This window comes from Andrographis paniculata, unplaced genomic scaffold (assembly GCF_009805555.1).
Source record: "Andrographis paniculata isolate CXL003 unplaced genomic scaffold, ASM980555v1 Contig38END, whole genome shotgun sequence".
In the NCBI taxonomy this organism is placed as follows: Eukaryota; Viridiplantae; Streptophyta; class Magnoliopsida; order Lamiales; family Acanthaceae; genus Andrographis; species Andrographis paniculata.
The window spans coordinates 1,425,393-1,452,095 of record NW_026137571.1 but is presented as its reverse complement, the minus strand read 5'-3'; the positions used below and the strand labels follow the sequence as shown (position 1 = coordinate 1,452,095).

The window sequence follows — 26,703 nt, the reverse complement described above, 5'->3', positions numbered from 1 at the left end:
TTATTTTTGTCTTTTTTATATATATATATAATAATTGACATGCATATATTTTTATTAAATTTATTAATAAATAAATTTAATAAAAAATTAAAAAAAATAATGAATAAATAAATTTATTTAGTATAAATGAATTGTACAGAAATTTTTGCAAACGAATAAAAAATAAAACCCTTTCTGTCCCGACTATCATAAGTCTTTTACTGTAGACACGAGCATTTAAGTGGTGTGTAATTACTAAATAATTAAAAATATATTTATAAAAATAATTATAATATAATAAAAATAATTTTAAATTAAAATAATTAATTAATTTAATTAAATAAAAAAATTAAAAATTTTAAAATATGATTAAAATATATATTTTTTTAAAAAAAAATGACTAAATAAATAAAACAAATGAAAATGATAACTGGGACGATGGAATTAATATAATAATTTTGATTGTGAAAGTGCTAAAAATTCATATATGTCAAAAGAGCTTAATTAATTAATTAATTAATTCCTAACCAAAATAAATAGTAGGTGGTCGATTGAGACCTGGATAGTCGGCGGTGGTGGCTGCTTGATCCTTACCGCTCGTTGCGTGCGGTCCTTTGTATGGACGGTGTAGATGGATCAGGTGTTCGGCTCCAGGGAGCTTCTACCTTGATGGCGGGTCTGACCAGAATTGGACGGTGGCGATGGGGTGGCATGCAATTGGTCCACACCATTGATCCATGATTGATGGTCGGCTGTAGCTGTGGCTGTGCGTGACATGTCATGCTCTTGTCGTGACTTGAGATGTAGTAGAATTTTCTACTTTTATTTATTTTGTCATTTTATTTGTTTTTATTTATTTTTATAAAATAAAAAGTTGATATGATAGTAAAAATTAAATTATTGTATCCCAATTAATTTGTCAATTATTTTTATTTTCGTTGTCTCACTTAATTAATTTTTTTGAAATATAATTATATATTTTAATCATATTTTAAAATTTAAAATTTATAATTTTTTTTATTTTAATTAAACTATTTAGTCATTTTAATTTTAATATAATATTATTTTTATTAAATTATAATCATTTTTACTAATATATTTTTTAATTACTTACTAATTACACAATACCTACAATTTAGTGCCTAATCTAAATGGAACAAATTAGTTGGGAGAGTACCACTTTTTTTATCCCAACTAGTTTGTTCACTTTAGTTCGACACAAAGTTTTATTATAATCAGTAAACAATTAAAATGTGTATTAATAAAAATAATTATGATGGAATAATAAAAATAATTAGAGATTAACATTAAAATTATTAAATAGTTTAATTAAAAAAATATAAATTATAAATTTTAAAATGTATAATATATTTAAATAAAATAAAAAAATAATTTATGTGAGATAGACTGATATAAAAAAATAGACAAATTAAATGGAATGGAGTAAAATTATAAATTTCAGTTCAATGAATGGGTATTGTATTAGCTAGGACATAGTAATAAACTAATCATAGTATTTATTAAATGAAAAAGGATAAACTGTTTTTTTTTAGTCCGTAACTGGACCCCCTTATCATTTTAGTCCCGTAAGTGGAGCCTATCGCAAATTAGTCCATAAGTGAAAAATTTTCGCTTTTTTAGTCCTCCGGCGCCGGAGACGCCCGCGTGGCTCGTCGGAGGTTACGTGTCCGCCAGGTGGACACGTGGATTTTTTTAATTATTTTTTTAATTTTTTTAATTTATTTTTAATTATATTTATATAATTTTAATTTTTTAATTTGATTTAATTTTAAAAAATAAAAAATTGAAAAAAATAAATAAATCCACATGTCCGCCAGGTGTCGCTGACCTGGCAGGACACCTGGCGGACACATCACCTCCAGCGAGCCATGCGGGCGTCTTCGGCGCCGGAGGACTAAAACAACGAAAATTTTTCACTTATGGGACTAGTTTGCGACAAGCTCCACTTACGGGACTAAAATGATAAAAAGGTCCAGTTACGGGACTAAAAAAACAGTTTACCCAATGAAAAAATATATGGTTATTTATAGACAATCAAAATAGTATAATAAATACTACTATTCCTTATGTTCAAGAACTATAGTTTTAATTGGGTTCGGCATAGGATTTAAGGAATATTGATATTATATTGGTAACTGGTAAAAAATATAGATAAAAGATTTTTTTGCCCTGATGAGTGTATTAGTGTAAAAATTAGTGATAATTGTGTAATAAAAATAAAAAGGTATGAATAGTTTTATGGTCATATAGTTATTTATGAAAATAAAACTATTGTTTTGGAACGAACAAAAATAGTGAACAAGACTATTGTATTGGGACGAATGAAGTATTATAATAGATAATTATTAAATATTAGTTTTAAATAAAAATAAATATTAAAAATAATTTCTTATAAAAAAAAATTTTAAAAAAATCAAGTATAGAAGCTCTTATTCAAAGCATAGACATCTGAATGGATTCGAGTCTATTTGGTTACAAGTTCGAGAATAAATTGATAATATATGCCCATAATTTATTTTATTTTAACTATAGCTATAAATGTATTTAGTTGATATGTATTTATGTTTTAATTTTTTATTTGAACAAAAATAATCTTTTTTTTAAAAAAAAAAAAATTAAATATTAGTATTATAATATTTAGAGTGCAAACCAATAGAAAGAAAAGCAAAAAACTCTATTAGTATTAGTATGATTTAATATAAAAATAATAGTATATGTATGATATATAATAAGTTGTAAAATTATTTATATTGTTAATTTGGTAATACAATTATCAAATAAAAAAAAATAATATTATTTTGAAATGAATAAAAGAAAAAGAAAATTGACAAATTTTTTATAGAGACGGAAGGAGTATATATATTTATTAAAAATACTCATATATCATTATAAAAATTTGTAGAAGTTGGGTGTATCTGTTTTGTTAAATAATTTGAATATATATATTATTTTTTTAAAAAATATTATGTCAGTTTGAGAGTTTGGATTTTGAGTTATGATTTAAATAGTAAAAATTTTGAGTTGATATAAATAAGTGTTGATGTGATATTTTGAATATAAAATTAATTTTTAATATAATATAAAAATAAAAATAAATATTTAATTTAATATTTTAGAGAAAAAATATTAATAAACAGTGAAAATCTTATAAAATCCGTCAGACAAACACACCATATTATCCATGTTTGTTTTACTTTGAGTTACGTTTTTTAAGTCCAATAATGTACAATTTTCGAATAAAATTTTAAACAAATTCAGGACAATTTTCCTTCAGTGGGGCGGCATAATTAATTTTATTTAATTATTAATTTATTATTCATCCAAACAGTCACATATTTCGTACATATAAATACCCCGTAATTCGGTTGCCATTCTCACCCCCATACAGAACTCCAGAAACTCCTCAGCTCACCAAACCAGTAGAAGAAGCTTCTCGACTCACTGCAGCAATGGCGAAGGATGTAGAAGGCGGAGGCAACGAATACAGCGCCAGAGACTACCACGACCCGCCGCCGGCGCCGCTGATTGATCCGGAGGAGCTTGGCAAGTGGTCGCTGTACAGAGCTGTTATCGCCGAATTCATCGCGACTCTTCTCTTCCTCTACGTCACCGTCCTGACGGTTATCGGCTACAAGAGCCAGAGCGCCGCCGACGAGTGCGGCGGCGTCGGAATTCTAGGCATTGCTTGGGCGTTCGGCGGAATGATTTTCATCCTCGTGTACTGCACCGCCGGCATCTCCGGTAAACTACCGATTGAATTAATTTTTGCATCCTTCGATTTTCCCCCAAATTAATTTTGACCTAATTTTGAAATTGACCTATCGCCGCCGTGCCGTACAGGCGGACACATCAATCCGGCGGTGACCTTCGGACTGTTCCTCGCGAGGAAAGTCTCGTTAGTCCGAGCCGTACTGTACATCGTGGCGCAGTGCTTGGGCGCCATTTGCGGTTGCGGTCTGGTGAAGGCGTTCCAGAAGGCGTATTACGTCAGGTACGGCGGAGGCGCCAATTCTCTGGCTGACGGGTACAGCACCGGCACCGGATTAGCGGCGGAGATAATCGGAACATTTGTACTTGTTTACACCGTCTTCTCCGCCACCGATCCGAAGAGAAGCGCCAGAGACTCTCATGTTCCTGTAAGCATTCCTCAAATCTCCATTGCTAAACAATCTATTTTCTGTTAAATCGGTTAACAAATCAATCAATCGATCATTGGATTGAAGGTTTTGGCACCACTGCCGATTGGATTCGCCGTGTTCATGGTTCACTTGGCGACAATTCCGATCACCGGTACTGGAATCAACCCCGCCCGGAGCTTCGGAGCGGCTGTGATCTACGGCAAGGATGTGGCCTGGGATGATCATGTACTGAAAAATTCTTCTCTCCTTGTTGCTTAATTTCGTTTTTTCTCTGCTCGGAATTGAATTGAAATGGTGTTTTTGTGCTGTTGTCGGCAGTGGATATTCTGGGTGGGGCCATTGATCGGGGCCGCCATTGCAGCGATCTATCATCAGTACGTGCTTCGGGCTGGAGCAGTTAAAGCTCTGGGATCGTTCAGAAGCTCTTCCTATTAAAGTTAAGGTTTGAGAATCGAAATGTAAATTTGAAGAGAGGACAGGACACTGTTTGTTTGCCTTCTGTCTTCTGTCTTTTTATATTTCTTTGTATTTTGTCTTTTTGTTGTTTATGTTTGATGCTCTTTTTCAAGTCAATGATCAAAGCAATAATGAATCAATGAATGAAAATGATTGTAAATGATGCTTCCTCTTTTTTTTTTTTTTTTTTTTAATCCAATAAATAAACTTAAATAATGGAGATATAAAAATGCAAGTAAACGGTGTGGAGTGTTACGAAAAAAAATAAAAAATAATTAAAATATGTGATTTATTTTAATAAAATAATAGCGATATAAAGTTCATGAATGTCGAAAATGACTGCTATTATTATTACTTAGTACTCCTTTCATCCCACCCGAATTGAACAATTTGCTTAGGGCACTGTATTTATTTTAGGCGAAGATATTTAATTAGTTAATAGTAATTAATTATAATATTATTATATTATTTTTTATATAATTAATAATATTTATATTTTTAAAGTAAATTTAATATATAGGATTAAAAAAATTAAAATATATGTTTAAATATTTAAAAATTATATAGCAATTAAAAAATATATGCAATATAAATATCATTTTGCAGAGAATAAAATTGTCTATAATACAAGTAAATAACAAATATTTCTGTTTATTTATAATTAACATAAATTAATTTTATAAAAGATGTGTAGTTTTAAATATAGATAAAAATATTTATTTTTTTAGGAGAGATATAGAAATAAAGGAGTTTTTAGTGGGTCATATTGTATGTTATATAGTTAATTAAGTTGATTTATATTTGTTAAATGTGTTTTGATTTAATAATTTTTACCCCAAATAGAAATGTGTCAATTGTTATGAGACAGCAAAAAATGGAAATAGTGTTAATTGTGGTGGGACGGAGGAAGTATATAATATATTCCCTCCGTCCCACGTACCGTGTCTGCTACACTGTAGATACAGTATTTTAGGAGGGATATAATTAGTAGATAATTAAGAATGTATCAGTGAAAATAATTATCCTATAATATAAATAATTATAAATTAAGATTAAGATAACTAATTAGTTTAATTAAAATTAAAAAAAAATAAATTAAAAAATTTAAAATGAGATTAAAGTGTGTAATCATTTTCAAAAAAGGAAAGTACATGGTATGTGGGACAGATAGAAACGGCAACATGGACATGCTATGTGGGACGGAGGGAGTAGTATATTGGCATACAAAACATATATTTGATTCGTGCATTAAAATTAGCCTACTTGTCCGGTGTGGATATTAAAAAAAATAAATATTTTATTAAAAAAGTGATAAATAGATTGAGAGTATTTTTAAAATTTTTGTTAGAAATTAAAGTAAATAAAGATAAACAATGTAATAAAGTTAATTGTATTTGTCGTAAATAAATGTTGAATGAAATGTAACAATTAAATGTTATTTGTTGACTTTGCCAAAATTATTGAAATAAATTTAAGGGACGGGTTAAAGAAACTAAAAATAATTTTGACGAAGGAATGAAATATTACAAATGATGATCATAGATTAGACTATATAACATAATTTCATACAATATATTACCCCGTCCCAATAAAAGAATAACATTTGTTTTTTGCAGATATATTTTTTAATATTAATATTATATTGGGTTGTGATAAAAAAAACATAAATACGTCTATTAATATTAATATTGTATAATTAAAAAAATAATGATATTTGTATCCGTTTGGGAAATTTAGCCCATTTTGGCTGGGCATGCGGATTGAAAAAATTTAGTATTTTATTAAAAAAAAAAAGGTAGAAAAAGTAAAAAGATATTTAGGAATATTTTTATAAATTTAATTAAAAATTAGAGAGAATAGAAAAAGAATATAATAAAGTGAGTGATATTTATTGTAAATAAGAGTTGAATTAAGGATAGTAATTAAATATATTTGTAAAACTTGCACATATAAAGATGCTATGTATTTGGATTTTATATGCTACCTTGATTCACTCATCACTTAAACTATTCCAGTTGGAAATAGTATAAATTTGAACTTAAATTTAATTTTTTTATGATATAAATAAATATTAATTATGATATTTTTTATATAAAAATTACAATTTTGATGAATTATATATATATAAGATGTACTTCCTATGTCCATCCAAAAATATATACTTTGCTATTTATGTGGTTCGAATACAAAGTATTTTTATACATTATTTTTTATTTAAGTCATATTATATATTACAAATATTTTTAACTTTATATTCTATTTGTCATTTAAATTGATGTTTCATTTATTTTTGAATTGTCATTAATAATTTTCTTGTTTTTTTTTAAGTAAAAAATTCTACTATGTCTCTATTTTTTTATTATAAAATAAAAAATTTATTTTTTTTACTCATTCTTATTAAAATTCATGACTAGCCAAATATATATAATTTCAATTACAAAAAAAGTATTTATTTACATAAATATTATTATATACAAATTAAAATATAAATATAAAAAGTATCAATTAATTACTTCATCATTTAAATACAATATTTCTCAAATTTTATATTAAAAGTAAATGTGTGTTTCTTTTGATAAGTTTGAAAAGAAATTGTTTTGGGTTTGATATGAAAATAATATTCGATGGGAAATAGTAAAATTTAGAAAAACTTTGCAAAAGAAACATAATATTATACAAAATCCCATCCAAACATGGGCAAGTTGGCGTGGACTTGGCGTGGGCTTATAGGTTGACCGAATCAACCCTAAAACTTAGGGAGGCAAAATGTCAATTTTATTTTTTATTTATTTATTTTTTTAATAAACCATTCCCGATCTTTTAATAACAAATAAAAATTGAACCTCTTTGAAATATTCAGCCATTAAAATTAGTCTATTTGGGCTTGACACAAGAATTAAGAAAAATAAATATTTTATTGAAAAAATAATAGGTAGTTGATAGTATTTTTGACAATTTAGTTAAAAAGTAAAAGTAAACGAAGAGAGAATGTAATAAAGTTAGGGTGTGTTTGTTTGGGGGTTTGGATTTTAAGTTGAGATTTAAATGGTAAAAATTTTGAATTTGAATAGTTGTATGATGTGATATAAATAGGTATTGATGTGATGTTTTGAAGAAAAAATGAAAAATAGATGTTTGATTTGATATTTTTGAAGGGAAAAATGAGATAAAGGATTAGAAATCCAATCCCCCAAACAAGCACACCCTTAGTGATATTTGTTGTAAATAAGTGTTGAATGAAGGGTAATAATTAAATATTGATTTGTTGACTTCGCCAAAATTAATAATGAGATAAATTTAATGGACGGATTAAAAAGAAAAATGAGAATAAATATTGATTTGATTTGATGTTTTTTGGAAAATTTTTTTGAATAAATAGTAAAATTTTGATAAAATCCTACAACCGAACATACCCTAACTTTATTTGTTTTGTAGAATAAACATATAATAAAACATTATTATTATTATAAAGTTCAATCTACATAGTTTATAGTTAAAATATATGTTCCATATACTTATTACAAAAATAGATAAAATACAAATCATTTTTTGCTATTTGAAACCGTCGGTTTTGGTTTATGAAAAATGTTAAATCGAAATTAAATCTTTTGAATTATGATTTATATTTCGATTTGATAGTTTAGTTTCAGTTACGGTTTCAAAATCGACGATTTCGATGTAAAAATCGTTGGTATGAACCACTGATTTATATATTTATTCATTTTTAATAATTTTTTTTATATGTTATTATTTTTTAAAAAAATTAATTTTATTAAAAAAGGCTTAATTTTTTAATTTTATTTACACACATATTTATTATATAAAAATTATATAAATAATACTCCCTCAATCTCACTTACTTTATCTATATTTTAATTTTTGTATATCTCATTTATTCTATCATTTTCTATTTTTGGAAAAGATTTGTAAACTTTAATCGCATATTAAAATTTTAATTATAGTATTTTTAAAATTTTAATTAGATTAATGAGTTATTTTAACTTTAATCTAAAATTATTTTTATTATATAATAATTATTTTCATTAATATATTCTTAATTATTTATTAATTATACATCTACTAAATTTACGTGTCTATAGAGTAAACGAGACACTATAGCCGGGACGGAAGGAGTATTTAATTTGATTATTATGGTACTAAAAATGAGTAAAACAATAAATTTAAATTTAATTTGATTATTACAAATCAATTATAAAATATATTAGTGTATAATATTAATATAATTCAAATTAAATATATAATTGTATAATAAAAATTTATAAGACCTAAAATACGAATAATTAATAAATATCTATTTTTATTAATAGTATTTTAATTTTATAAAAAATTAATGCATATAATAATGAATGTCTTGCCCTAGTTAACTTTCAATTCATTACACATCCACACCCGCCGTCCCGACTCCCTGCTCCGTCGCACGTAACCGCCGATTTGAACTGGCGGTTTACGGTTCGGAGAAGGAGAACCCGAATCGACTGTGGAAAAACCGGTTTCGGTTCGACCACGGTTCGGTTGTTCCGATTTGAAACCGGGAACCGGCAGTTCCACCCGGCGGTTCGAAACCGATTGAGCAAGTGCAACTGTGCAAGTCAATCTTGATACTAAACCTTGAGTACGGTTTTTTATAACTCATTCCGTTCATTTACAAGGGTTACATTTATTTTTGGTGCAGTGTTTAATAAATAATAATATTTTAATTATAAGAAGTAATTAAAAGTAGTGTAATGATATTTTTATCTTTATTTTTTGTGTTAAAGTAATAATGTGATGTAAAGTAAAAGATATTTGTGAAAAAAAGTAGGGTATTTAATGAAATGTAAAATTTGTAACTGGACGTGAAACATGTAAACTTTGTAAGCGGATAGAAGGAATATTATAATTTTTGTTTTTTAAAATATAATTGTTCAGTTGTATGTTTGTCAGCGTTTGTATTTTAAATTGAGATTTGAATAATAAAAATTTTAAATTTAAATAGTTGTATGATGTAAATATGTGATATAATTAGGTGTTGATGTAATATTTTGAATGTAAAATTAATTTTTAATATAATATAAAAAATAAAAAATAATGTTTAATTTAATATTTTTAGGGAAAAAAATTGGAATGAAGAGTAGAATTTAGACAGAATTGTTGTTCGAACTGCGATTTCCGAAGGACCAAACGCCAAAGCCAATAATTGTGACGACCATTTTGAAACCTTTCCAAATTTGAAGGGGCTGAATTGTAAATAACCAAAGAACAAAAGCTACGTTTCCTTTCCGCATTCTACTTTCTTTTCCCGCCAAATCAGAGGCGGTGGTTTTCGCCGGAAATTACAGTGCGAGAGGGAGGCTATGGCGGCGGTATCATCACCGTCTTTGGACACTCCGACTTCAGAAAATAATCTTCAGGTATATATCTGTCTTCTACTATAACTATGAAGTTTTCGTGAATTTGACTAAGCTTGTGTACGCTGCAGCCTTTCTTCGTTCTTCATAAAGCCTCTCCGTCTCGCAAATCCGCACCCAAAACCCGGAGAAAAAGCGATCAATTGTCCAAAAGTTCAGATACGTCTGCGAAAGAATACGGTGATAGGTTGCGATTAGAAACTTTCAAATTACTTTGGTCCAATACCGAGTCTACTATAAAGGCAAATGCTCCATTTCTTTACCTTTACTTACCTGGATGACTATTTCTGTTGTTTGTCGCCTTATTTGTAAAATTTTTTGATATTTCAGGACGTTTTGAAGAGCATTAATGCCAATGTGTATGGTGAGATTCAGAAATGGGTTCGGGTGTCCTTTGATGCAATTCGATCCCATCAGAAGCTTGATTTCACTACCGCTACGCGTCCGTATCCGATTTTTGGTTCATCAGAGGCAGCCACCGGTGCATCTAGACAGATCTTCACGGCTTTATTATTCACAAGTAATTCATTACCCTAGAGCTTGCTTATGATATAGTTTTCGAATCCGTGCATTTTTTAAATTCACATAGGTAGTCAACGCGGTTGCAATTATCCTGGGTACTGGGAAGTGGGAACTGATTTTTTGTTTGATGAATTTGCAGAAAATATGGAGTTTGTTGATGATATACTCACATTTGTGGACCTTGGTGTTCATTTGCGATCCCATGGATGTCATGTGGCTAACCTCACATCATCGGACTTCTCTGAGAAGAATGGAGTAGGTGGCTGTCTTAAAAGCTTACTTCGCCAGTTTCTGATTGTTGATACCAATGTATGGAAGTATTTTTTTTTTGCCTAATTCACTAAGCATTGATACAACATAGTCTATGTTGTAAAATGGATTCCGGAGCTAATATTTGTTCTTCACTTGTTATCTGATTCTTAATAGGCACCTGAGATGTCTGTTTTAGCTTCGTGGTACACTGAGCAAGAGAACTATGGGAATCCACTTGTTGTGATAATTGAAGATGTGGAAAGATGCTGTGTTTCTGTCCTGGCTACTTTTATTGCAATGTTGAGGTATTGTGGCTATTTTGATTATAAAGTAATCAGTCTTGACTTAATATTGCGAGAGCCATTTGTTTGCAATCTTGCCATTTTTGTGCCTGTTTGGCAGATCTATGGTTTTAACAATCCTCTCTTGACAGGGAATGGGTAGTGAAAATTCCAGTAATTTTAATCCTGGGAGTAGCAACGACTGTTGATGTTCTGAGAAACATCCTAAGTTCTAGCGTATGCTTGCATTTATCTGTTTGTGAATTCACTTTGGGTACCCCAGCTGAAAGGATGGATGCCATTGTTGAGGCTATTCTTCTGAAAAATTGTGGAGGCTTTAGTATTGGAAAACATGCGTCTACTTTTCTGAGAAATTACTTCATTAAGCATGATGGTACATTGACGTTATTTGTTAGAGCTCTCAGGGTTAGTATAGTGGCCTCACACTTTCTGTAAACTAAAATTTCTATATATTGGTATGTAAAAGTTTTAACTAAGATATTTCTATTTTCTCACAATTGTCTGTAGATTGCTATGGCCCAACATGTCTTTGTGGAGCCTTCAAGCATTGCTCTTAGGAAATTTGTGAATGAAGAAGACACAGAGGCAAGTTACCTACGTTTTGTCACTCAAACTTCCCACTTTGTGTTGTTTTTGTCTTCCTGATTGTTGGTTGGAAGTTCTGTTTTTTCTTGTTTTAGTTCCTGAGTATGAAATATTTCTGTCTATTGAGATTTATATATTCTTACACTGTGCTTATCTATAGTGCTTAGAACTTCAATAGTTCAGATTTGATGATTTTATGTCTCCATCACTCTGTGAATTTTCATTTGTCATAGTAAAACATTAATTAGAAAATATTTTGAAGAAAGTTTCTATTCTTCCACCATGGAATTGAACTATGATATTTTACGCATTCCTGGTTTAACTTTTATGAAATTATACCGCATTTGTAACCATTGCAGGGCATTGATGGTGAGAGTATGTTACCTGAAGATACTGTGCTCAAGCTGTTGGTTGATCTTCCATCTTTACAAAGGTTTTGGAAATATATTGCTTTAAAAGTGACATGTATCTTTTAAGTTGAGTTACATAAGTTTCTGATCTAGAACTACATATACAAGGTGTCGTCAGCGTGGCATCAACTGCATAGACTTGGCCTATTGTTTGTCAGAGCTGAAAAGACTAAATAGACTACGAAGTTCTTCTGTCATGGTAAACTTTTGAGCTAGTAACTTCATTGTAGCTTGAATAACTTCAACATTTTAAACTAGACTAACACCACTTTGCTCAGGAAGCTGTGTGAGAAAACTACATTGTCTATGTATATAATTATATTCTATATATATACACACACATTAAAATCTCCAAATCTCCATAGGATTTCCTCATGTGAACTTTTTTTTTTTTGTCAATAAACAGAACCTTTTATTTTGCACTTGCTGATACGTAGATATGCTCTATTCATCTGTACCATTCATGAACATCATATATATATATATCTCTGATAGAAGCATGCTGAAGAATGGATTTTTTATTTGTGTATTTGTCAATTCTTCTCAGTGCCTGCACGAAGTTGGAAAACACCGCAAAAATTCTTTGTTAGATTTATATTGTCAGATGCTCCAATCTGATTCAGCCAACTCTAGTTTTCCCGTTCACACTCAAACCAACAAAGGGAATGCCGTATCACCACATGATGGCCATTTGCTTGGCTCTTCTCAAATTGAAAGTTATGCTGCTTGGGCCCTCCAGATAGTGAGGTAAAATTCACACTTTTGAATTAGAAAAGAAGTATTGAACTTCATGATCTTACTTGCTCCAGCAGAATATAGGAATAGCTTGAAAGATCAAGTTTGTTGGAGTAAAATATAATAAAAGGCAATAACACTAGGCAATATACTTGATAGATATATTTTGGTGCACTGTTTAAAATGCTGATGGAAGTCATTTCCAGGAAGAATCTGACTATGTTCCGACCTGAGGGAAATTGATTCCTCTTTTCTATGACTTGCTTACATATAATATCTATTGAAATAATATTAGTTTGTAAATCTAGAGCTTTGAGTTGTTTGTATTGACAGGAATTTGCCAGCCACCGAGCTGTCCAAGTTGCTCAGCAGGTGGGAAATTCTTACCAGAGGCGTTGAAGAGGTATTCTCACTCTTTATTCTCAAGGGTGGCATATTTATGATTCTGTACTTTCACATCATAGTGTTATAACTATGAATCATACTGCATTCTGCATTATAATAGCTTAACTGAACTAATACTCATGCATAGTTTTCAAAATTGTTGATTAGAAATGATAATTCAAACTCTAGGGATGTGTTTGTATTAGGGTTTGGATTTGGATTGGGGGTTTGTACATCATATGAATTTGAATCGCAATAATATTTGACGTGTTTGATGTGATGTTTTGAATAAACATTTCATTTGTTGTGTAATATATTATATAAAAAATAAGTGTTTGATTCGATAATTTGTGGGAGGGGTGAAGTTTGGGAATAGCCCAAACCCAATCCAATGGATAAATTGTTCAATTCGTGTATAGAAGTGAGGGGAATAATGACACTATGCGCTGGAGAAAAGCATCTGTTGAGAAGTTTAAGCATTTAATTTGTAATAACTTGAATGATGCTCTATCTATATGAGGATCCAAGTATGTAACATAGATTTTATCCTGCCTGATCAATAAGAAAAATGAATCCTGGTTTTATGCATTTTGATATGTTGTTACGAGACAATTTAATATCTGACCTGCCTGTAAAATTGATTTGCCCAGATCCCTGAGAAGATAAAGGAGCTACAATCCCTGACAACGTTAGAGGGGAGTGCAAAATCTGACCCGGCAGAGGCATCCAAGTATTTCTCATTGTTGCCTCACCTAAATTCGGATAATATGATTAGATGAATGCTTGCAAGTTAGAAAAACTCTACAATATCATATTCGCCGACTATTCCATTGGTTATTCTAAGTTTCATATGAGATGGCAGAGATACTTGGTTATATATCAGTTGGTCCCTTGATGCCACTCCAGTTGATCTGTAGTTTAAAAACTTAATATCGAACCATGGATAGCTATCAAACTGTATTGTCACGGTGTATTTTTGACCCTCTACGATTCTTAACTTCCATGATATAACTTGAGAAATAATATTTTCCTAGGACATTTACTGTTGTTACTTTTTGTAATTTCCTAATACTAATCAACTTCTTCATTCTTTGACAATCTTGCAGAAGGCCGACATCCAGAAATCGTTTAAATCAGAAGAGAGATGAAATCACTGCCAATGAAAAGGTTGCCACATTTCTGGAGTATATGGTCAGGTAGGCATCTCAATATCTTGGGTCCATTGCGAAAACTTCTTGGTTTCACTATATTCATTTCTCTGCAACTTCAACCCAATTCTTGAATCCTGAAATTGAAAATATAATTCATATAGCTCATGATCTGTTGTCCATACGCTGATTGGTATCAAAATTTTGAATTATGAAATTGAAAAATATATAACATGAATAAATTATGCAGTATGTAGCTCAAGCTGTTTATGTTTGAATCAATTAATAATGAATCTATCATAAATTTATTTTTGTTGAGATACTTTTCTGATTTGATGCCTTTTGGTTCATGACTCAGGCAATACATCAAGCCCATTGAAAGTATTCCCTTCAATGAAGTAGTCTTCTACGATGATGTCGAAAAACTTCAAGCAGTTGCGTGATCTTCTATATGATCTTTTTTTGATATGATCTTTTAATAACACAAGAACTTACTTCCTTTCGGTCACGATCAGCATGCTAATACTACAACCGTTCTTGCGCTTTTTTCATTAGGCTTTGATAGGAGACCCGAGAAGACGAATCCAAGCCGATCTTTTGGACTCCAACAAATTTCTTAAGTGTTCCTGCTGCAGAAAGAACACGGCCGTGTTACTTCCATCCATGCATCATACTTCCATATTGTAAGCATAACCCATTTCTTCCTAACAATAACCATTCATACTGATCTCCCACTGAGTATATAATCATGAGAATTCGCTGTTCAGGTATTCCTTGGCTCAAGAGCACGGCGATCTCATCAATCTTCACGAATGGTTCCACTCATTCAACGCAGTTCTTCGCCAGCCTCCTCCTGATACCAACAAGAAGAGGCTGCGAGCATCGCCATCCCCGAAAAAACGAAAACCAGAATCTAAGAACAAAAGCGATGCTTCCATCCAGTATCCTTCTGTCATTTTCTTTGATAGCAATTTGCATCTCATTAGTGCTGATTATATATATATGGAAAAAGAGGGATTCCTTAATTTAATAAAGAGCAGAGTTTTGCAGGGGAGTTGTGGAGCTGCAGATAACGGGGCTGATTCGGATGCCAACCAAAAAACGACCTGATTATGTACACAGGACTGCATTTGGACTTTGACAGGTATGCATAACAATCCTTCTCTTCTTTAGTTTAAATACATGGTTGTTTTTTTGAATTTATTTTAAGGTAAACTGATTTTTAGTTGCGTAATTGACTTTTTTATCATTTTAGTTTTATAAGTGGAGCATGTTTGCAATTGAATTTTTTTTGCAATTTTACTCTTTCGGCGCCGGAGATGCTTACGTGGCTCGCTGGAGGACACGTGTATGCCAAATCAGCGACACTGGCCGGACATGTGACTATTTAAATTTTATTTTTTTAAAAAAAAATTCAACTTTTACAAAAAAGACAATAAATAAATTATTATTTTTTTTAAAAAAAAATAAAAATCTATGTGTTTGTTACTCATCTATCGGATATGTGTCATCCGACCAGTCACGCAGGTGCTACGTAGGCATCTCCGGTACTGGAGGATTAAAAGTGCGAAAGTTCATCTAAGGGACTAATTTGTGACATGCTTGGGTTACAGTTACGAAACTAAAATGATAAAAAAGGTTGGGTTAGAACTGTTATTAATTGCCTTCTATTGTCTATTTTATGCAAGTATCCGAGATATTTTATGAAAATTTGTTATGAAAATTTGTTGTTTTAGAGAAAACAAAATTTGTATTTAATATCAATATTAACAATATGTTGATAATTAAGCATTATTCTGATTATTAAATAATATTTTTTAGTGTAGTAAATATGGTATATAAATATTTTGATATTTTCTAATTGGAATGGATGAAATACCAAAAATTTAGTACACCGAACTTATCATATTGCAAGATGCTAAATTTACTGAAATTTTTGGTGTACTTATATTTTTGGTACATTTTTTCGGTGTACTAAATTTTTGGTACATTTGTTTCTGCATTGAAAGTTTTGGTACAATGTTGGGATATAATTTTTAAATGTTCGTGATTTTAATCTTTTATTTTGATTTTAGTTTATATATATATATATTATTAAACAGTAGTTTAAACGTAATGTTATATGAAATTGAATTATTTAATTTTTTACAATTAATAGTAAAAATTGCTTACCATTTTTTAAATATATATTTTGGGTACAGATGTTTGATAAAATCGATGGGATCATGGGAGCAGGCAGCCGATTTAACTCCTTCAACCACTGTGAGCATACTTATGTACTGACTGGCGTTTGTTTTTACTTTTATCTTGTTAGAATTACAATACGATTTATTTATTTATTTAATGTGAATGAGTTATGTTTAATAATCTTAATATATTAAAATAAAAGGATAATCTACAGCACAAAATATTTTCCTGCTTTTTTTAAAAAAAAATATATTTCGGATACATTCTTTTTATTTTTATTTTTAGGCATTTAGGAAGTTTTCTAGAGTATATATAATTTTAATAAGAAAGAAAAGCTAAATATAATATCATGACTAAATAATAGATTTAAACAAAAACAAATATTAAATTTTAGAAGAAATAGTGCATTTTATGTTCCAAAGAAAAATAAATTTGAAACACAATCCTGTACAAAAAAAATTTCATATTATATTTAGGGTGTGTTTGTTTGGGGGTTTAGATTTTGAGTTGGGATTTGAATAGTAAAAATTTTGAATTTGAATAGTTGTATGATGTGATATAAATAGGTGTTGATGTGATATTTTGAATGTAAAATTAATTTTTAGTATAATATAAAAAATGAAAAATAGGTGTTTGATTTCATGTTTTTGGGGGAAAAAAATTGGATGAATAGTAAAAATCTAATTAAATCCCCCAAACAAATACACCCTTAGTAAAATGTATATAGTTTTAATCTCAATTATTTATTTATTTACACCATTACTATAGAAAATTTTACATTTTACTATTATAGAAGTATAAAAATAATATTAAAATATATTTATTAATTTCCGTATTTAATAGTAGTAACGAGCACTTTGAGTATTTGTTTTCCAAATAACTTAAAGGTTATGTTTCTTTTGATGTAGTTTAAATTTTTAATTTGAGTTTAATATTAAAATAATACTCCCTCCATCCCACATAATTTGTCCTTAATTTTTATTTTTGTCTGCCCATAACTTGTCCTTTTTATTTTTGGAAATATAATTATAAACTTTAATAGCATTTTAAATTTTATAATTTTCTTAATTTTAATTAAACCATTTACTTATCTTAATCTTAATTTATAATTATTTTTATTAAATAATAATTATTTTTACTAATACATTTCTTAATTATTTATTAATTATACTTTAATTAAATTCCAGTGTTTACAATAATATATCCATATTACATTAGACGGAGGGAGTATATAATTAAATGTATTATGAGTAAAAAAAATATATTTTTTTTGAAAAATGCAAAGTTCAAATAATAAAAATGTGAGGTTTGTGATTAAAGAAACAAACCCTAAGTCTTTCATAAATATATTCTTTTATTTAATTCTTACACGAAAATTTATCTTTCTTTCTAAATTACCATATAAAAAACTAACGAGGGAAGCTGGACTAGTCGAAGCAAAACGAAGTATATATGTGGGCCTGGCAGAATTGGGCTTGGATGGATAAACCGGACCATTCCGGTTTATTGGGCTTTAATTGGGGCTAGCTAATTTGGGCTTGGTTTATTGGGCCGAGTAGAACTGTAGTTAGATCGCATGGACTATAATGGGCCGACCCATATTTTGGATTTGGGTCTTAATAATTTGGGCCCGACACTCTTAAAGGCCCAAATAATATCCCAGCCCAATGTACAAGGCCCAGTCTATATGTGCCAAAGCACAGGGAAGAGAGAACCCACAGCTCATACTCCATCTGCTCCGATCCAATCACTGATCAACACTGGTTGCTTTCTGCCGCTGCTACAGGCGGCGCCGAATCTACAGCCACCACGTACACTTCATCATTACTGGACTGACTACTGACTTCCTCATTCATTCCTGCAGGCTGCTGCACTAATGAATTCTGGTGCCTTCGCAGTCACCACCGCATGCGGTTATCGGCGCACCTTGTTGATTAATGGCTGCTCGTTCCATTCCTTCTCCACCAACGCCTCGGATATAGCTCCGAAGCCATCGGCGGTGTCGTTTGGGGGAAACAATAGCAGAACCGCTGTTGTTTCTGGAGTAAGGCTGGATAGTCGGCGGAGGAAGATGAGCGCGAGCGCGGCGGCGGGGACGAGTACAACGGAGACCTTGCAGAAAGGAATAGCGGAATTCTACGATGAGTCGTCGGGGATATGGGAGGATATTTGGGGAGACCACATGCACCACGGTTTCTACGAGCCTGACTCCGCCGCCGCCATCTCCGACCACCGCTCCGCTCAGATCCGCATGATTGAGGAGTCGCTTCACTTTGCTTCACTCTCCGGTGCGTATCTAAATCCTTATTCTGGGAGAAAATTCAATTCGTAGCTCAATAGTACCTGTAAATGAATAATAATCACAAAAATTTTAAGAATCAATCCATCCGATATGAGATTCTCGAGATTAACCGACACGGAACTTCTGTTGGTGCGATTAGAGCATAATTAGTTACATTCAACATGATTTCAAATTTAATCATCCATCCGCTTTCACATATTAGATTCGAGTACCTCTTAATAGCAGATGTTCATTCTTACCTTCGACGTTTCAGATGATTCCGCAAAGAAGCCACGAACAATTGTGGATGTAGGGTGTGGAATTGGGGGCAGTTCCAGATACCTGGCCAGAAAATTTGGGGCTCAATGTCAAGGGATAACCTTAAGCCCTGTTCAAGCACAGAGAGGTCAACAGCTTGCTGCTGCTCAAGGATTAGATAATCAGGCACGTAGATTTGGCTCATACTCTTATTCTGTGTTCAAATTTTCATTGCTGAATAGTGATTCAGATTATCGAAGCTATGCACTAAAACCAATAGGTGTAAAATTTCATTGCTCATACTCTTGTTTGGAGGTTTTAGATTTTGAATTAAAATAAGTGTTTGATGTGATATAGGTACTAATACTATGTTTTAAATGCAAAATTAATTTTTTTTCTATAATATAAAAGAGAAAAAAAATTATAGTTGTTTAATTCAATGGATTTGGATGAATAGTATAAATCCTCCAAAATTCTCAAACAAAGTTGTTCTTATTTACGGTATTTCTGTAATGTTAGATATGAGAACGCTTGTCGATAATATAGAAAATGAGATTTTATGATGAATTGTGGACATTTTTTGGGCGCCCAGAGTATATTATATAGATATTTGTAATATTAATTGTGAAGTTTATATATCTTTTGTGGTTTGCGTGAACATAATAAGTATTGCTTTCAACACATATATGGCAGGTTTCCTTTCAAGTAGCCGATGCATTGAATCAACCATTTCCAGATGGTCAATTCGATTTGGTTTGGTCTATGGAGAGCGGCGAACACATGCCCGACAAAGCAAAGGTTCTCGATCTTTAGCCATTTTTCTAATGGTCTGTTTGGCGATTATCCTCATCTGTATGTCTCTTTATAATTGTATATAGTTTGTGAACGAGCTGGCTCGGGTAGCTGCTCCTGGTGGAACGATAATTATAGTTACATGGTGCCATAGGGATTTGTCGCCTTCCGAAGAGTCTCTACACCCGGAGGAGAAAGATCTATTGGACAAAATTTGCAGGGCTTATTATCTTCCGCAATGGTGTTCTGCTTCCGACTATGTTAGGTTGCTTCAGTCCCTTTCGTTGGAGGTACGTATCGTTCGATTCTTTGCACTATCTAGTCTGAGTATTCGATGTTCTTACACGAAGACTGTATGTTTGTTTTAGGATATTAAAACGGCAGACTGGTCTGCTTATGTTGCTCCGTTTTGGCCTGCTGTGATCAAATCTGCCTTGTCTTGGAAAGGCATCACCTCCTTGTTGCGAAGTGGTACTATCTACACACATATATATATATATACTTCTTTCGCCAAATTTATTCTTACTGTTCATTTTAGTTAGTTAAATTTACCAAATTATTAATTTTAGCAAAGTCAACGAATCAACATTTAATTATTATTATTTTTCAACACTTGTTTACAACAAATACCACTACTTTTATTACATTATCTCTTTTAATTTATTTTAATATATAATTAAATTCTCAATAATTTTTTCAACTATCTTTCTATTTTTATTATTTTTTCAATAGAATATTTATTTCTGTGACCGACTCAAATGGATTCATTTTAATGGACGGAGAGGGTATATAGCAAGACTCTTATGGATTGATATCAGGGTGTGATAGCAGCCTTTTTGTTACATATCTTGTTCACAGTTTTGGATGTTTTGTTACAAATCTTATAGGGAATGATGTTTTTACATGTTTTTGTTGTTTTTTTTTTTATTGTTATGTATATATATATATATATTATATTGTATCTTTTGGATAATATTTTTGAGAGTCGTATGGGAATAAAACATTACGAGGAACTTCTTTGTTTACTAATCAGGATGGAAGACGATAAGAGGGGCCCTTGTGATGCCACTGATGATGGAAGGATACAAGAAGGGTGTAATAAAATTTGCCATTATTACATGCCGGAAGCCGGCTGCGTGATTCGATTTACCATCCCCCGAATTATGTATATATATATACAAGAAAGCAGAAACAAACAGTCAGTGGGAATTGAATGAAGATGACTAAAAGGTATGTATGCAAATGCAATGCAAGTCATTTTCTGTTATCTTTTGAAATCTTGCTAATGTGTTACAAATTATCAATAAAATTAGGAGTTTCAATGGCATGGGATGGGATGGTACTCTTTGGAATTATTACCTGAAATACTCTATAGCATTATGTAGATGATGTGTGATGGGAGAGGTTAAATTTGCTAAAATGAAATATAATCTATGACATGGGAATCCGTAGGTTAGATCTAACTTTGATCTAATGACCTTACAAGTTATTATTAAGCCGTCGCTTGATAAGCTAAGTTACATTAAGCGAATTATATATAGTAGGTAGACCTAGAGCTACGAGAGTTTGAACCCATGACCATAAGCCAATTGGTTCACCCCACACTACCATGCTATCCCTTCTACTTTGCTAATTTTGAATACAATACTAGGAGTGTGTAAGTGCTTTCTTGAAATTTTTGCTATATATATATATATATATTTTTTTTTTTTTAAATGTGCGAATTCGCAGTTGCTACCTGAAAATGCACACCGGGTAAACCCCCACTAAACCTAATATCCTGTAAACTAAGTCCGACAAATCAGTCACACTAGGCGAATTATATAGGCAAATCACGTTGGGCGAACCATGTATGGTAGGTAACCACATTTTCAAAATTTTTGGTAATTTTGAATACAACACATGTGGTGAGCAAGTGCTTTTTTGAAATTTTGGTTAAAAGATGTATTTGTTCGAAGGATTTAGTGGATTTTTACGTTTCACATAAAATTTTTTCTCAAAAAACAGTACATTAAATATTTATTTTTTATTTTTTATATTATATTAAAAATTAATTTTTTATTCAAAATATAACATTAATATTTATTTATATCATATTATACTACCATTTTAATTCAGTTTTTTTACTATTTAAATCTCCTTCCAAAATCTAAAACCCAAACATAGTGTTCTGTGAATAAGTGGAAAAACGTCATCAGGCACCACCTGTTTTGTCTCTACTAATTATAGCATGTTCTAGCATGTTCTAAACTAATACTAGTATTATATATATGTATATGTATTTTTGGGAGTTTGATTTTGTATTTTTATCGGATTTTTTTTTTCAAAAATAAATTGAAAAATAAAAAAATTAAAATGGGGCTGTAACAGGGCCTGAACTTCTAGGTCCAATATAAAATCATGCAGGTCCCGACTCGAAATAAATTGGACCGGGCTGGCCCGAAATTTTCATCCCTACTGAAAAAATTCACATCAAATTATTTACATGTTTGTTTTGTTATTTTTTTTTTTTAAAAAAAATTATTTTAAGAATATTTTAGTGTGTACTCTCTCTTCCGACTAATTTGTTCCATTTAAGATTAGACACTGAGTTTTAAGTATTGTGTTATTAGTGAGTAATTAAAAAGTGTATTATTAAAAATAATGATGATTTAATAAAAATAAGTCTATATTAAGATTAAGATTATTAAATAGTTTTGTTAAAATAAAAAAAAAATTATAAATTATGGATTATAAATTTTAGAATGTGATTAAAGTGTATAATTATATTTTAAAAAAAAAATAACAAATTAAGTAAGACAAACAAAAATAGAAATAGTAGACAAATTAAGTAAGAAGGAGGAATTAACATTTTGCGGAAAAAGACATCATCTTTACAAATAATTGTTACAATCTACGGTATTAAATCTTCTATGTACACCTATGCTACCGTGTTTTTAAAAGAAGTTGTTCCAATTGCAAAAGTTGATGGGAAACAAATTAACCTGGTTATTGTCATTGTCATTGCTTCTTCCGTATCTTGACTTCCATGAGATTAGCTATGAGTCCCGGCCGTGATATCTCAATGCTATCAGCATCAATCTGGTTGGATAGCATCTTTATAACGTCGGACATTGTAGGCCTCCGTTTTGCAGACTCTTGCACGCAGAGCAGCCCGGCCCGGAGACTCCGGGCTGCTTCTTCCCTCGAAAATTCGCCCTTTAAAGCACAATCCACCAGCTCCAAAAGGTTATTAGCATTGTGCAATTCCCATGCCTACATGCAGAGGGTAGAATGATATATAAATCAGTGTTTGAAAGGTGGAGTGTTTCATTCCATGTTCATAATAACATTATTTATTAATAATTTTATAAAAAAATAATTATTTATTTATTTACAAAATATCACGTCGTCAAATGTGTAAGATGACGTTTGCTCTACCTACGTACCTTCTCTACTAAGAACTGTTCGCCATAGTCGATATGGATACCAACAACAGGTTGTCCGCTGATGATTTCCAGCAGAAGCACTCCGAAGCTGTACACATCTGATTTTCGTGTTAGACGACCAGTGTACGCGTATTCCGGAGCTAGATAACCTCTTTTCCCAAAAACACACGTCTCAGCAACATGATCAGATCAGTATTACAGTAGTAGTAGTAGTAGTAGTAGTAGTAGTAGTAGTGGTGCTTACAATGTTCCGGCGACGTGAGTGCTAATGTGCGATTCGCCGTCTCGGAACAGTTTCGCCATGCCGAAATCCGCGAGCTTAGCCGTGGAGTTGTGATCCAGAAGTATGTTGCTGGACTTGATGTCTCTGTGCACAATGTGAGGATTCACTTCTTCGTGGAGGTGACAAATCCCCTTGGCGATGCCTAATGCTATGGTTTTCCTCAGTTTCCATGTGAATTTTGCTCTGTTCTGCTCTGTTCCTGCGGTTATGGAGGTTTCAACATTTGTTTAAAAAATTTTATGCGAAATTGAAGGTTTCTGGATTGTGTTCTTACCGAGGTATGTGTGGCTGAGGCTGTTGTTCTCCATATAATCATAAACCAGAAGCCTTTGAGCTCCATCGACGCAGCATCCTCTGAGGTTAACCAGATTTTCATGGCGGATATCTGACAGAGCTGTTATCTCGGCGGCGAATTCTCTCTCCTTTTGGAGTGATTCCAGTTCAACTGTGAGAACTTTGACTGCTATAAATCTACCATCTCCGCTCAGCCGTCCCTATATTATATATATATATATATATATATATTTGAATTATTGACCGGAAATAGATTGACATAATTGATGAGCTCATAGATCTTCATTATTCATCATCAATGTCGAACAGTCAGAGAGAACTGAAAATTGCTTTATTAGAATTTACCTTGTAAACAGCGCCGAATGCGCCCTCTCCGAGCTTGTTCGTGAAGCCATGGGTAGCAGCTTTCAGTTCATTGTAAGTGAAAACGCTAAAATTGCGATTCGAAGGAATTCGTCCATCATCTGCTCCAGGATTAGATTATATAATAAGTATATTATAGAGATAATCAACAATCTCTTCTGAAATAAATTCATCGCTGAATGAAAGCATTTCCAGTTCCAACCTCTGAAACTATACGCGAACATACATACATACCTTCGTCCGCCTCGATTGTACTTGTGTCGATCGCGGCGAACGTAGCAGCGGAGTTCTGGAAGCAGCGGAAAAAGGCAGAACCGAATTTCATGAGAGAATCAAAATCAATTGTATCTGTGAATTCTTCTTCTCCAACTGAAATTCCGTGATAAGATGAATCATGAGCAACTGGATCAACAATTTTACAGCACAGTGATGGAAGAGCAAGAGACGCCAAATCGCCGGAGTTTGAGAAAATGAAGAGCAAATTCGTGTTGAAATTCATATATATGTATATATTATACATATATATATATACTGATATACATCACTATGCCGCACACACGACCAACGTGAAGAAGCCGCTGAATCCAGCAGCACTCAGGAGTTGGGATCCCGGAAGTATCCATACGTTGGTCCGCATGCATTCTGGTGTTGAGCTCCTGGGACCTCGCTTTTCAGAAAGCAGTTACCATGGTCTATAGCTCTATATCTGTATTGCTCTATAGATTGGCTGACTTTCAATCAAATAATAATGAGAGTTGTTGTTCGTTTGGTTGCAAAATTTAAATATATATACATATTTTTATATAATTATACATAGATATTTAAATAAAAATTTTATTTAATATGCATGTTGAGGGTGTGATTGTTTGGAAGTTTGGATTTTTTTGTTGGAATTTTAACGGTAAAAAATTTTGAATTAAAATAATTGTATTATATGCTATAAATATGTGTTAATGGAATATTCTAAATGTAAATATAATTTTAAATATAATATAAAATAAAAAATAAATATTTTGGTTTGATGTCTTTTTAGAATTTTTTTTAATAAAAATTACAAAATTAAGGAAATATAATAAAAGAACATACATAAATTTAATTTAATATTTTAAAAATATATATGAATATTGAGGGTTTTTGTAAAAATGATATATTTTGGCAAATAGATAAATACATGATAAAAATGATAAAAGGTATACACAGGAAATTTTTTTTTTAATTTATTTTTAGTAGTATGATATTTATAAATATTTTTAAAAAATACAATATATATGTATTAATACAATACATATAATATATGCTTTATTTACTAAAACAAATAATAAATTCCATATTTTCTCCATCCGTCAGAGTCACATTTATCTTATGCGTCATTGTATTTAACATTAAAAATATCCTTATATTTGTTTAATTTTTTGTACAAATGTTCATCTATTAGTATTATAAGACATTGATCAAAGTATTTTTGCAATTTTTTCTTAATTTATACTATATTTTGATATAATAATTAATAATCAAATATCAACATGCAAAAAATAAATAGAGCCTTAAAAGCCGGACAAAAATAGTGTAAAATATCATTTTTTGTATTACTGAAACAAATTTCTATATTTAACATTAAAAAAAAAATATATTCCTGTAAAACACAATGAACTTACTCTATGTTTCATAAGGGTAAAATGGTCAGACAAGAGATCCCGTAGGAATGACCTGGTGGTATAGGGGTTGGACTTGCGACCGTGAGGTCATGGGTTCAGTCACCAGTCACACATGCTTCGCCTAGTGTGACTTTCCCGTTGGGCCTTGTTTGTAGGGTATTAGGTTCGGCCGGGAATTTACTTAGGGTGTGTTTGTTTGGGGGTTTGGATTTTGAGTTGGGATTTGAAAAATTTTGAATTTGAATAATTGTATGATGTGATATAAATAAGTGTTGATGTGATGTTTTGAATGTAAAATTGATTTTTAGTATAATATAAAAAATGAAAAGTAAGTGTTTGATTTGATACTTTTGGGTGGAAAAAATGGGATGAATAGTGAAAATCTAATCTAATCTCCCAAACAAACACACCCTTAGTGCGCACTTTCGGATAGCAGCTGCGGGCTCATCCAAAAAAAACAAAATATGGTCAGACAGGAGGTGTAGATTATCCCATGGTACTCGAAACACATAAAAAAAACTAAAACAACGGATGTTGATTTCCACGTCATTAAATAAAAATGATCAAATAAGACGAACGTTTAGTCATATTTTTAAGTTAGAGTCAAAATACAAATAATTAAATATTATTGTACTTGCATTAAATAAAATCCTAAATTTCAGAAAATCTAGAAAAGTTCAAAACACAGTCAAAAGATTTAGATAAAAGTAATCACATTGCATTACATTATTTTAATTTATTTATGGGGTGTTTGTTTGGAGGATTGGATTTAAATTCAACTATTCATTCAATTTTTTCCATCAAAAAATATTAAATCAAAC

The 26,703-nt window shown here is 31.1% G+C and overlaps 4 protein-coding genes across 6 annotated transcripts; 3 read left to right on the top strand and 1 right to left on the bottom strand.

The window, feature by feature from the left end:
• The first annotated feature begins 3,362 nt into the window (after nt 1–3,362).
• On the top strand, nt 3,363–4,758 carry LOC127251102 (aquaporin PIP2-1-like). Its single transcript, XM_051274679.1, has 4 exons — nt 3,363–3,741; nt 3,841–4,136; nt 4,224–4,364; nt 4,458–4,758. The coding sequence occupies exons 1-4, from the start codon at nt 3,450–3,452 to the stop codon at nt 4,572–4,574; spliced, it is 846 nt and encodes a 281-aa protein (XP_051130636.1). The 5' UTR covers nt 3,363–3,449; the 3' UTR covers nt 4,575–4,758.
• A 4,247-nt stretch (nt 4,759–9,005) lies between these two features.
• LOC127250989 (origin of replication complex subunit 3-like) lies at nt 9,006–16,714 on the top strand. Of its 3 annotated transcripts, none has more exons than XM_051274501.1 (19): nt 9,006–9,228; nt 9,830–10,006; nt 10,075–10,245; nt 10,334–10,523; nt 10,665–10,834; nt 10,952–11,082; nt 11,211–11,484; nt 11,587–11,664; nt 12,024–12,097; nt 12,183–12,273; nt 12,622–12,821; nt 13,143–13,212; nt 13,844–13,923; nt 14,300–14,389; nt 14,700–14,775; nt 14,897–15,024; nt 15,109–15,282; nt 15,377–15,485; nt 16,543–16,714. In XM_051274501.1, the coding sequence occupies exons 2-18, from the start codon at nt 9,950–9,952 to the stop codon at nt 15,480–15,482; spliced, it is 2,160 nt and encodes a 719-aa protein (XP_051130458.1). In that variant the 5' UTR covers nt 9,006–9,228; nt 9,830–9,949; the 3' UTR covers nt 15,483–15,485; nt 16,543–16,714. The 3 variants fall into 3 exon arrangements, with proteins under 3 accessions (XP_051130458.1, XP_051130457.1, XP_051130460.1); XM_051274500.1 differs by having other exon boundaries at nt 9,706–10,006; XM_051274503.1 differs by lacking the exon at nt 16,543–16,714 and adding an exon at nt 15,861–15,977 and having other exon boundaries at nt 9,706–10,006.
• A 1,537-nt stretch (nt 16,715–18,251) lies between these two features.
• Nucleotides 18,252–21,186, top strand: LOC127250980 (probable tocopherol O-methyltransferase, chloroplastic). The gene is made up of 6 exons (XM_051274494.1): nt 18,252–18,816; nt 19,084–19,253; nt 19,761–19,865; nt 19,946–20,149; nt 20,228–20,330; nt 20,893–21,186. The coding sequence occupies exons 1-6, from the start codon at nt 18,405–18,407 to the stop codon at nt 20,997–20,999; spliced, it is 1,101 nt and encodes a 366-aa protein (XP_051130451.1). The 5' UTR covers nt 18,252–18,404; the 3' UTR covers nt 21,000–21,186.
• Nucleotides 21,187–22,047: 861 nt separating this feature from the next.
• On the bottom strand, nt 22,048–24,643 carry LOC127250982 (putative serine/threonine-protein kinase). The gene is made up of 6 exons (XM_051274496.1): nt 24,462–24,643; nt 24,210–24,328; nt 23,845–24,064; nt 23,532–23,769; nt 23,288–23,438; nt 22,048–23,114 (listed from the first exon to the last, which is right to left on the bottom strand). Exons 1-6 carry the CDS (start codon nt 24,550–24,552, stop codon nt 22,860–22,862), a joined length of 1,074 nt encoding a protein of 357 aa, XP_051130453.1. The 5' UTR covers nt 24,553–24,643; the 3' UTR covers nt 22,048–22,859.
• Between the last annotated feature and the right edge of the window lie 2,060 nt (nt 24,644–26,703).

Coding starts and splice junctions, on each gene's coding strand:
- LOC127250980 (XM_051274494.1), top strand. CDS start 18,405: ATGAATTCTGGTGCCTTCGCAGTCACCACCGCATGCGGTTATCGGCGC. Junction 19,866..19,945: donor ACATGCCCGACAAAGCAAAG/GTTCTCGATCTT, acceptor AATTGTATATAG/TTTGTGAACGAGCTGGCTCG. Junction 20,331..20,892: donor CACCTCCTTGTTGCGAAGTG/GTACTATCTACA, acceptor TTTACTAATCAG/GATGGAAGACGATAAGAGGG.
- LOC127250989 (XM_051274501.1), top strand. CDS start 9,950: ATGGCGGCGGTATCATCACCGTCTTTGGACACTCCGACTTCAGAAAAT. Junction 13,924..14,299: donor GACCCGGCAGAGGCATCCAA/GTATTTCTCATT, acceptor ACAATCTTGCAG/AAGGCCGACATCCAGAAATC. Junction 14,776..14,896: donor ATGTCGAAAAACTTCAAGCA/GTTGCGTGATCT, acceptor TTTTTTCATTAG/GCTTTGATAGGAGACCCGAG.
- LOC127251102 (XM_051274679.1), top strand. CDS start 3,450: ATGGCGAAGGATGTAGAAGGCGGAGGCAACGAATACAGCGCCAGAGAC. Junction 4,137..4,223: donor CCAGAGACTCTCATGTTCCT/GTAAGCATTCCT, acceptor ATTGGATTGAAG/GTTTTGGCACCACTGCCGAT. Junction 4,365..4,457: donor ATGTGGCCTGGGATGATCAT/GTACTGAAAAAT, acceptor TGTTGTCGGCAG/TGGATATTCTGGGTGGGGCC.
- LOC127250982 (XM_051274496.1), bottom strand. CDS start 24,552: ATGAAATTCGGTTCTGCCTTTTTCCGCTGCTTCCAGAACTCCGCTGCT. Junction 24,329..24,461: donor TACAATCGAGGCGGACGAAG/GTATGTATGTAT, acceptor ATCCTGGAGCAG/ATGATGGACGAATTCCTTCG. Junction 23,770..23,844: donor CCTCAGCCACACATACCTCG/GTAAGAACACAA, acceptor CCATAACCGCAG/GAACAGAGCAGAACAGAGCA.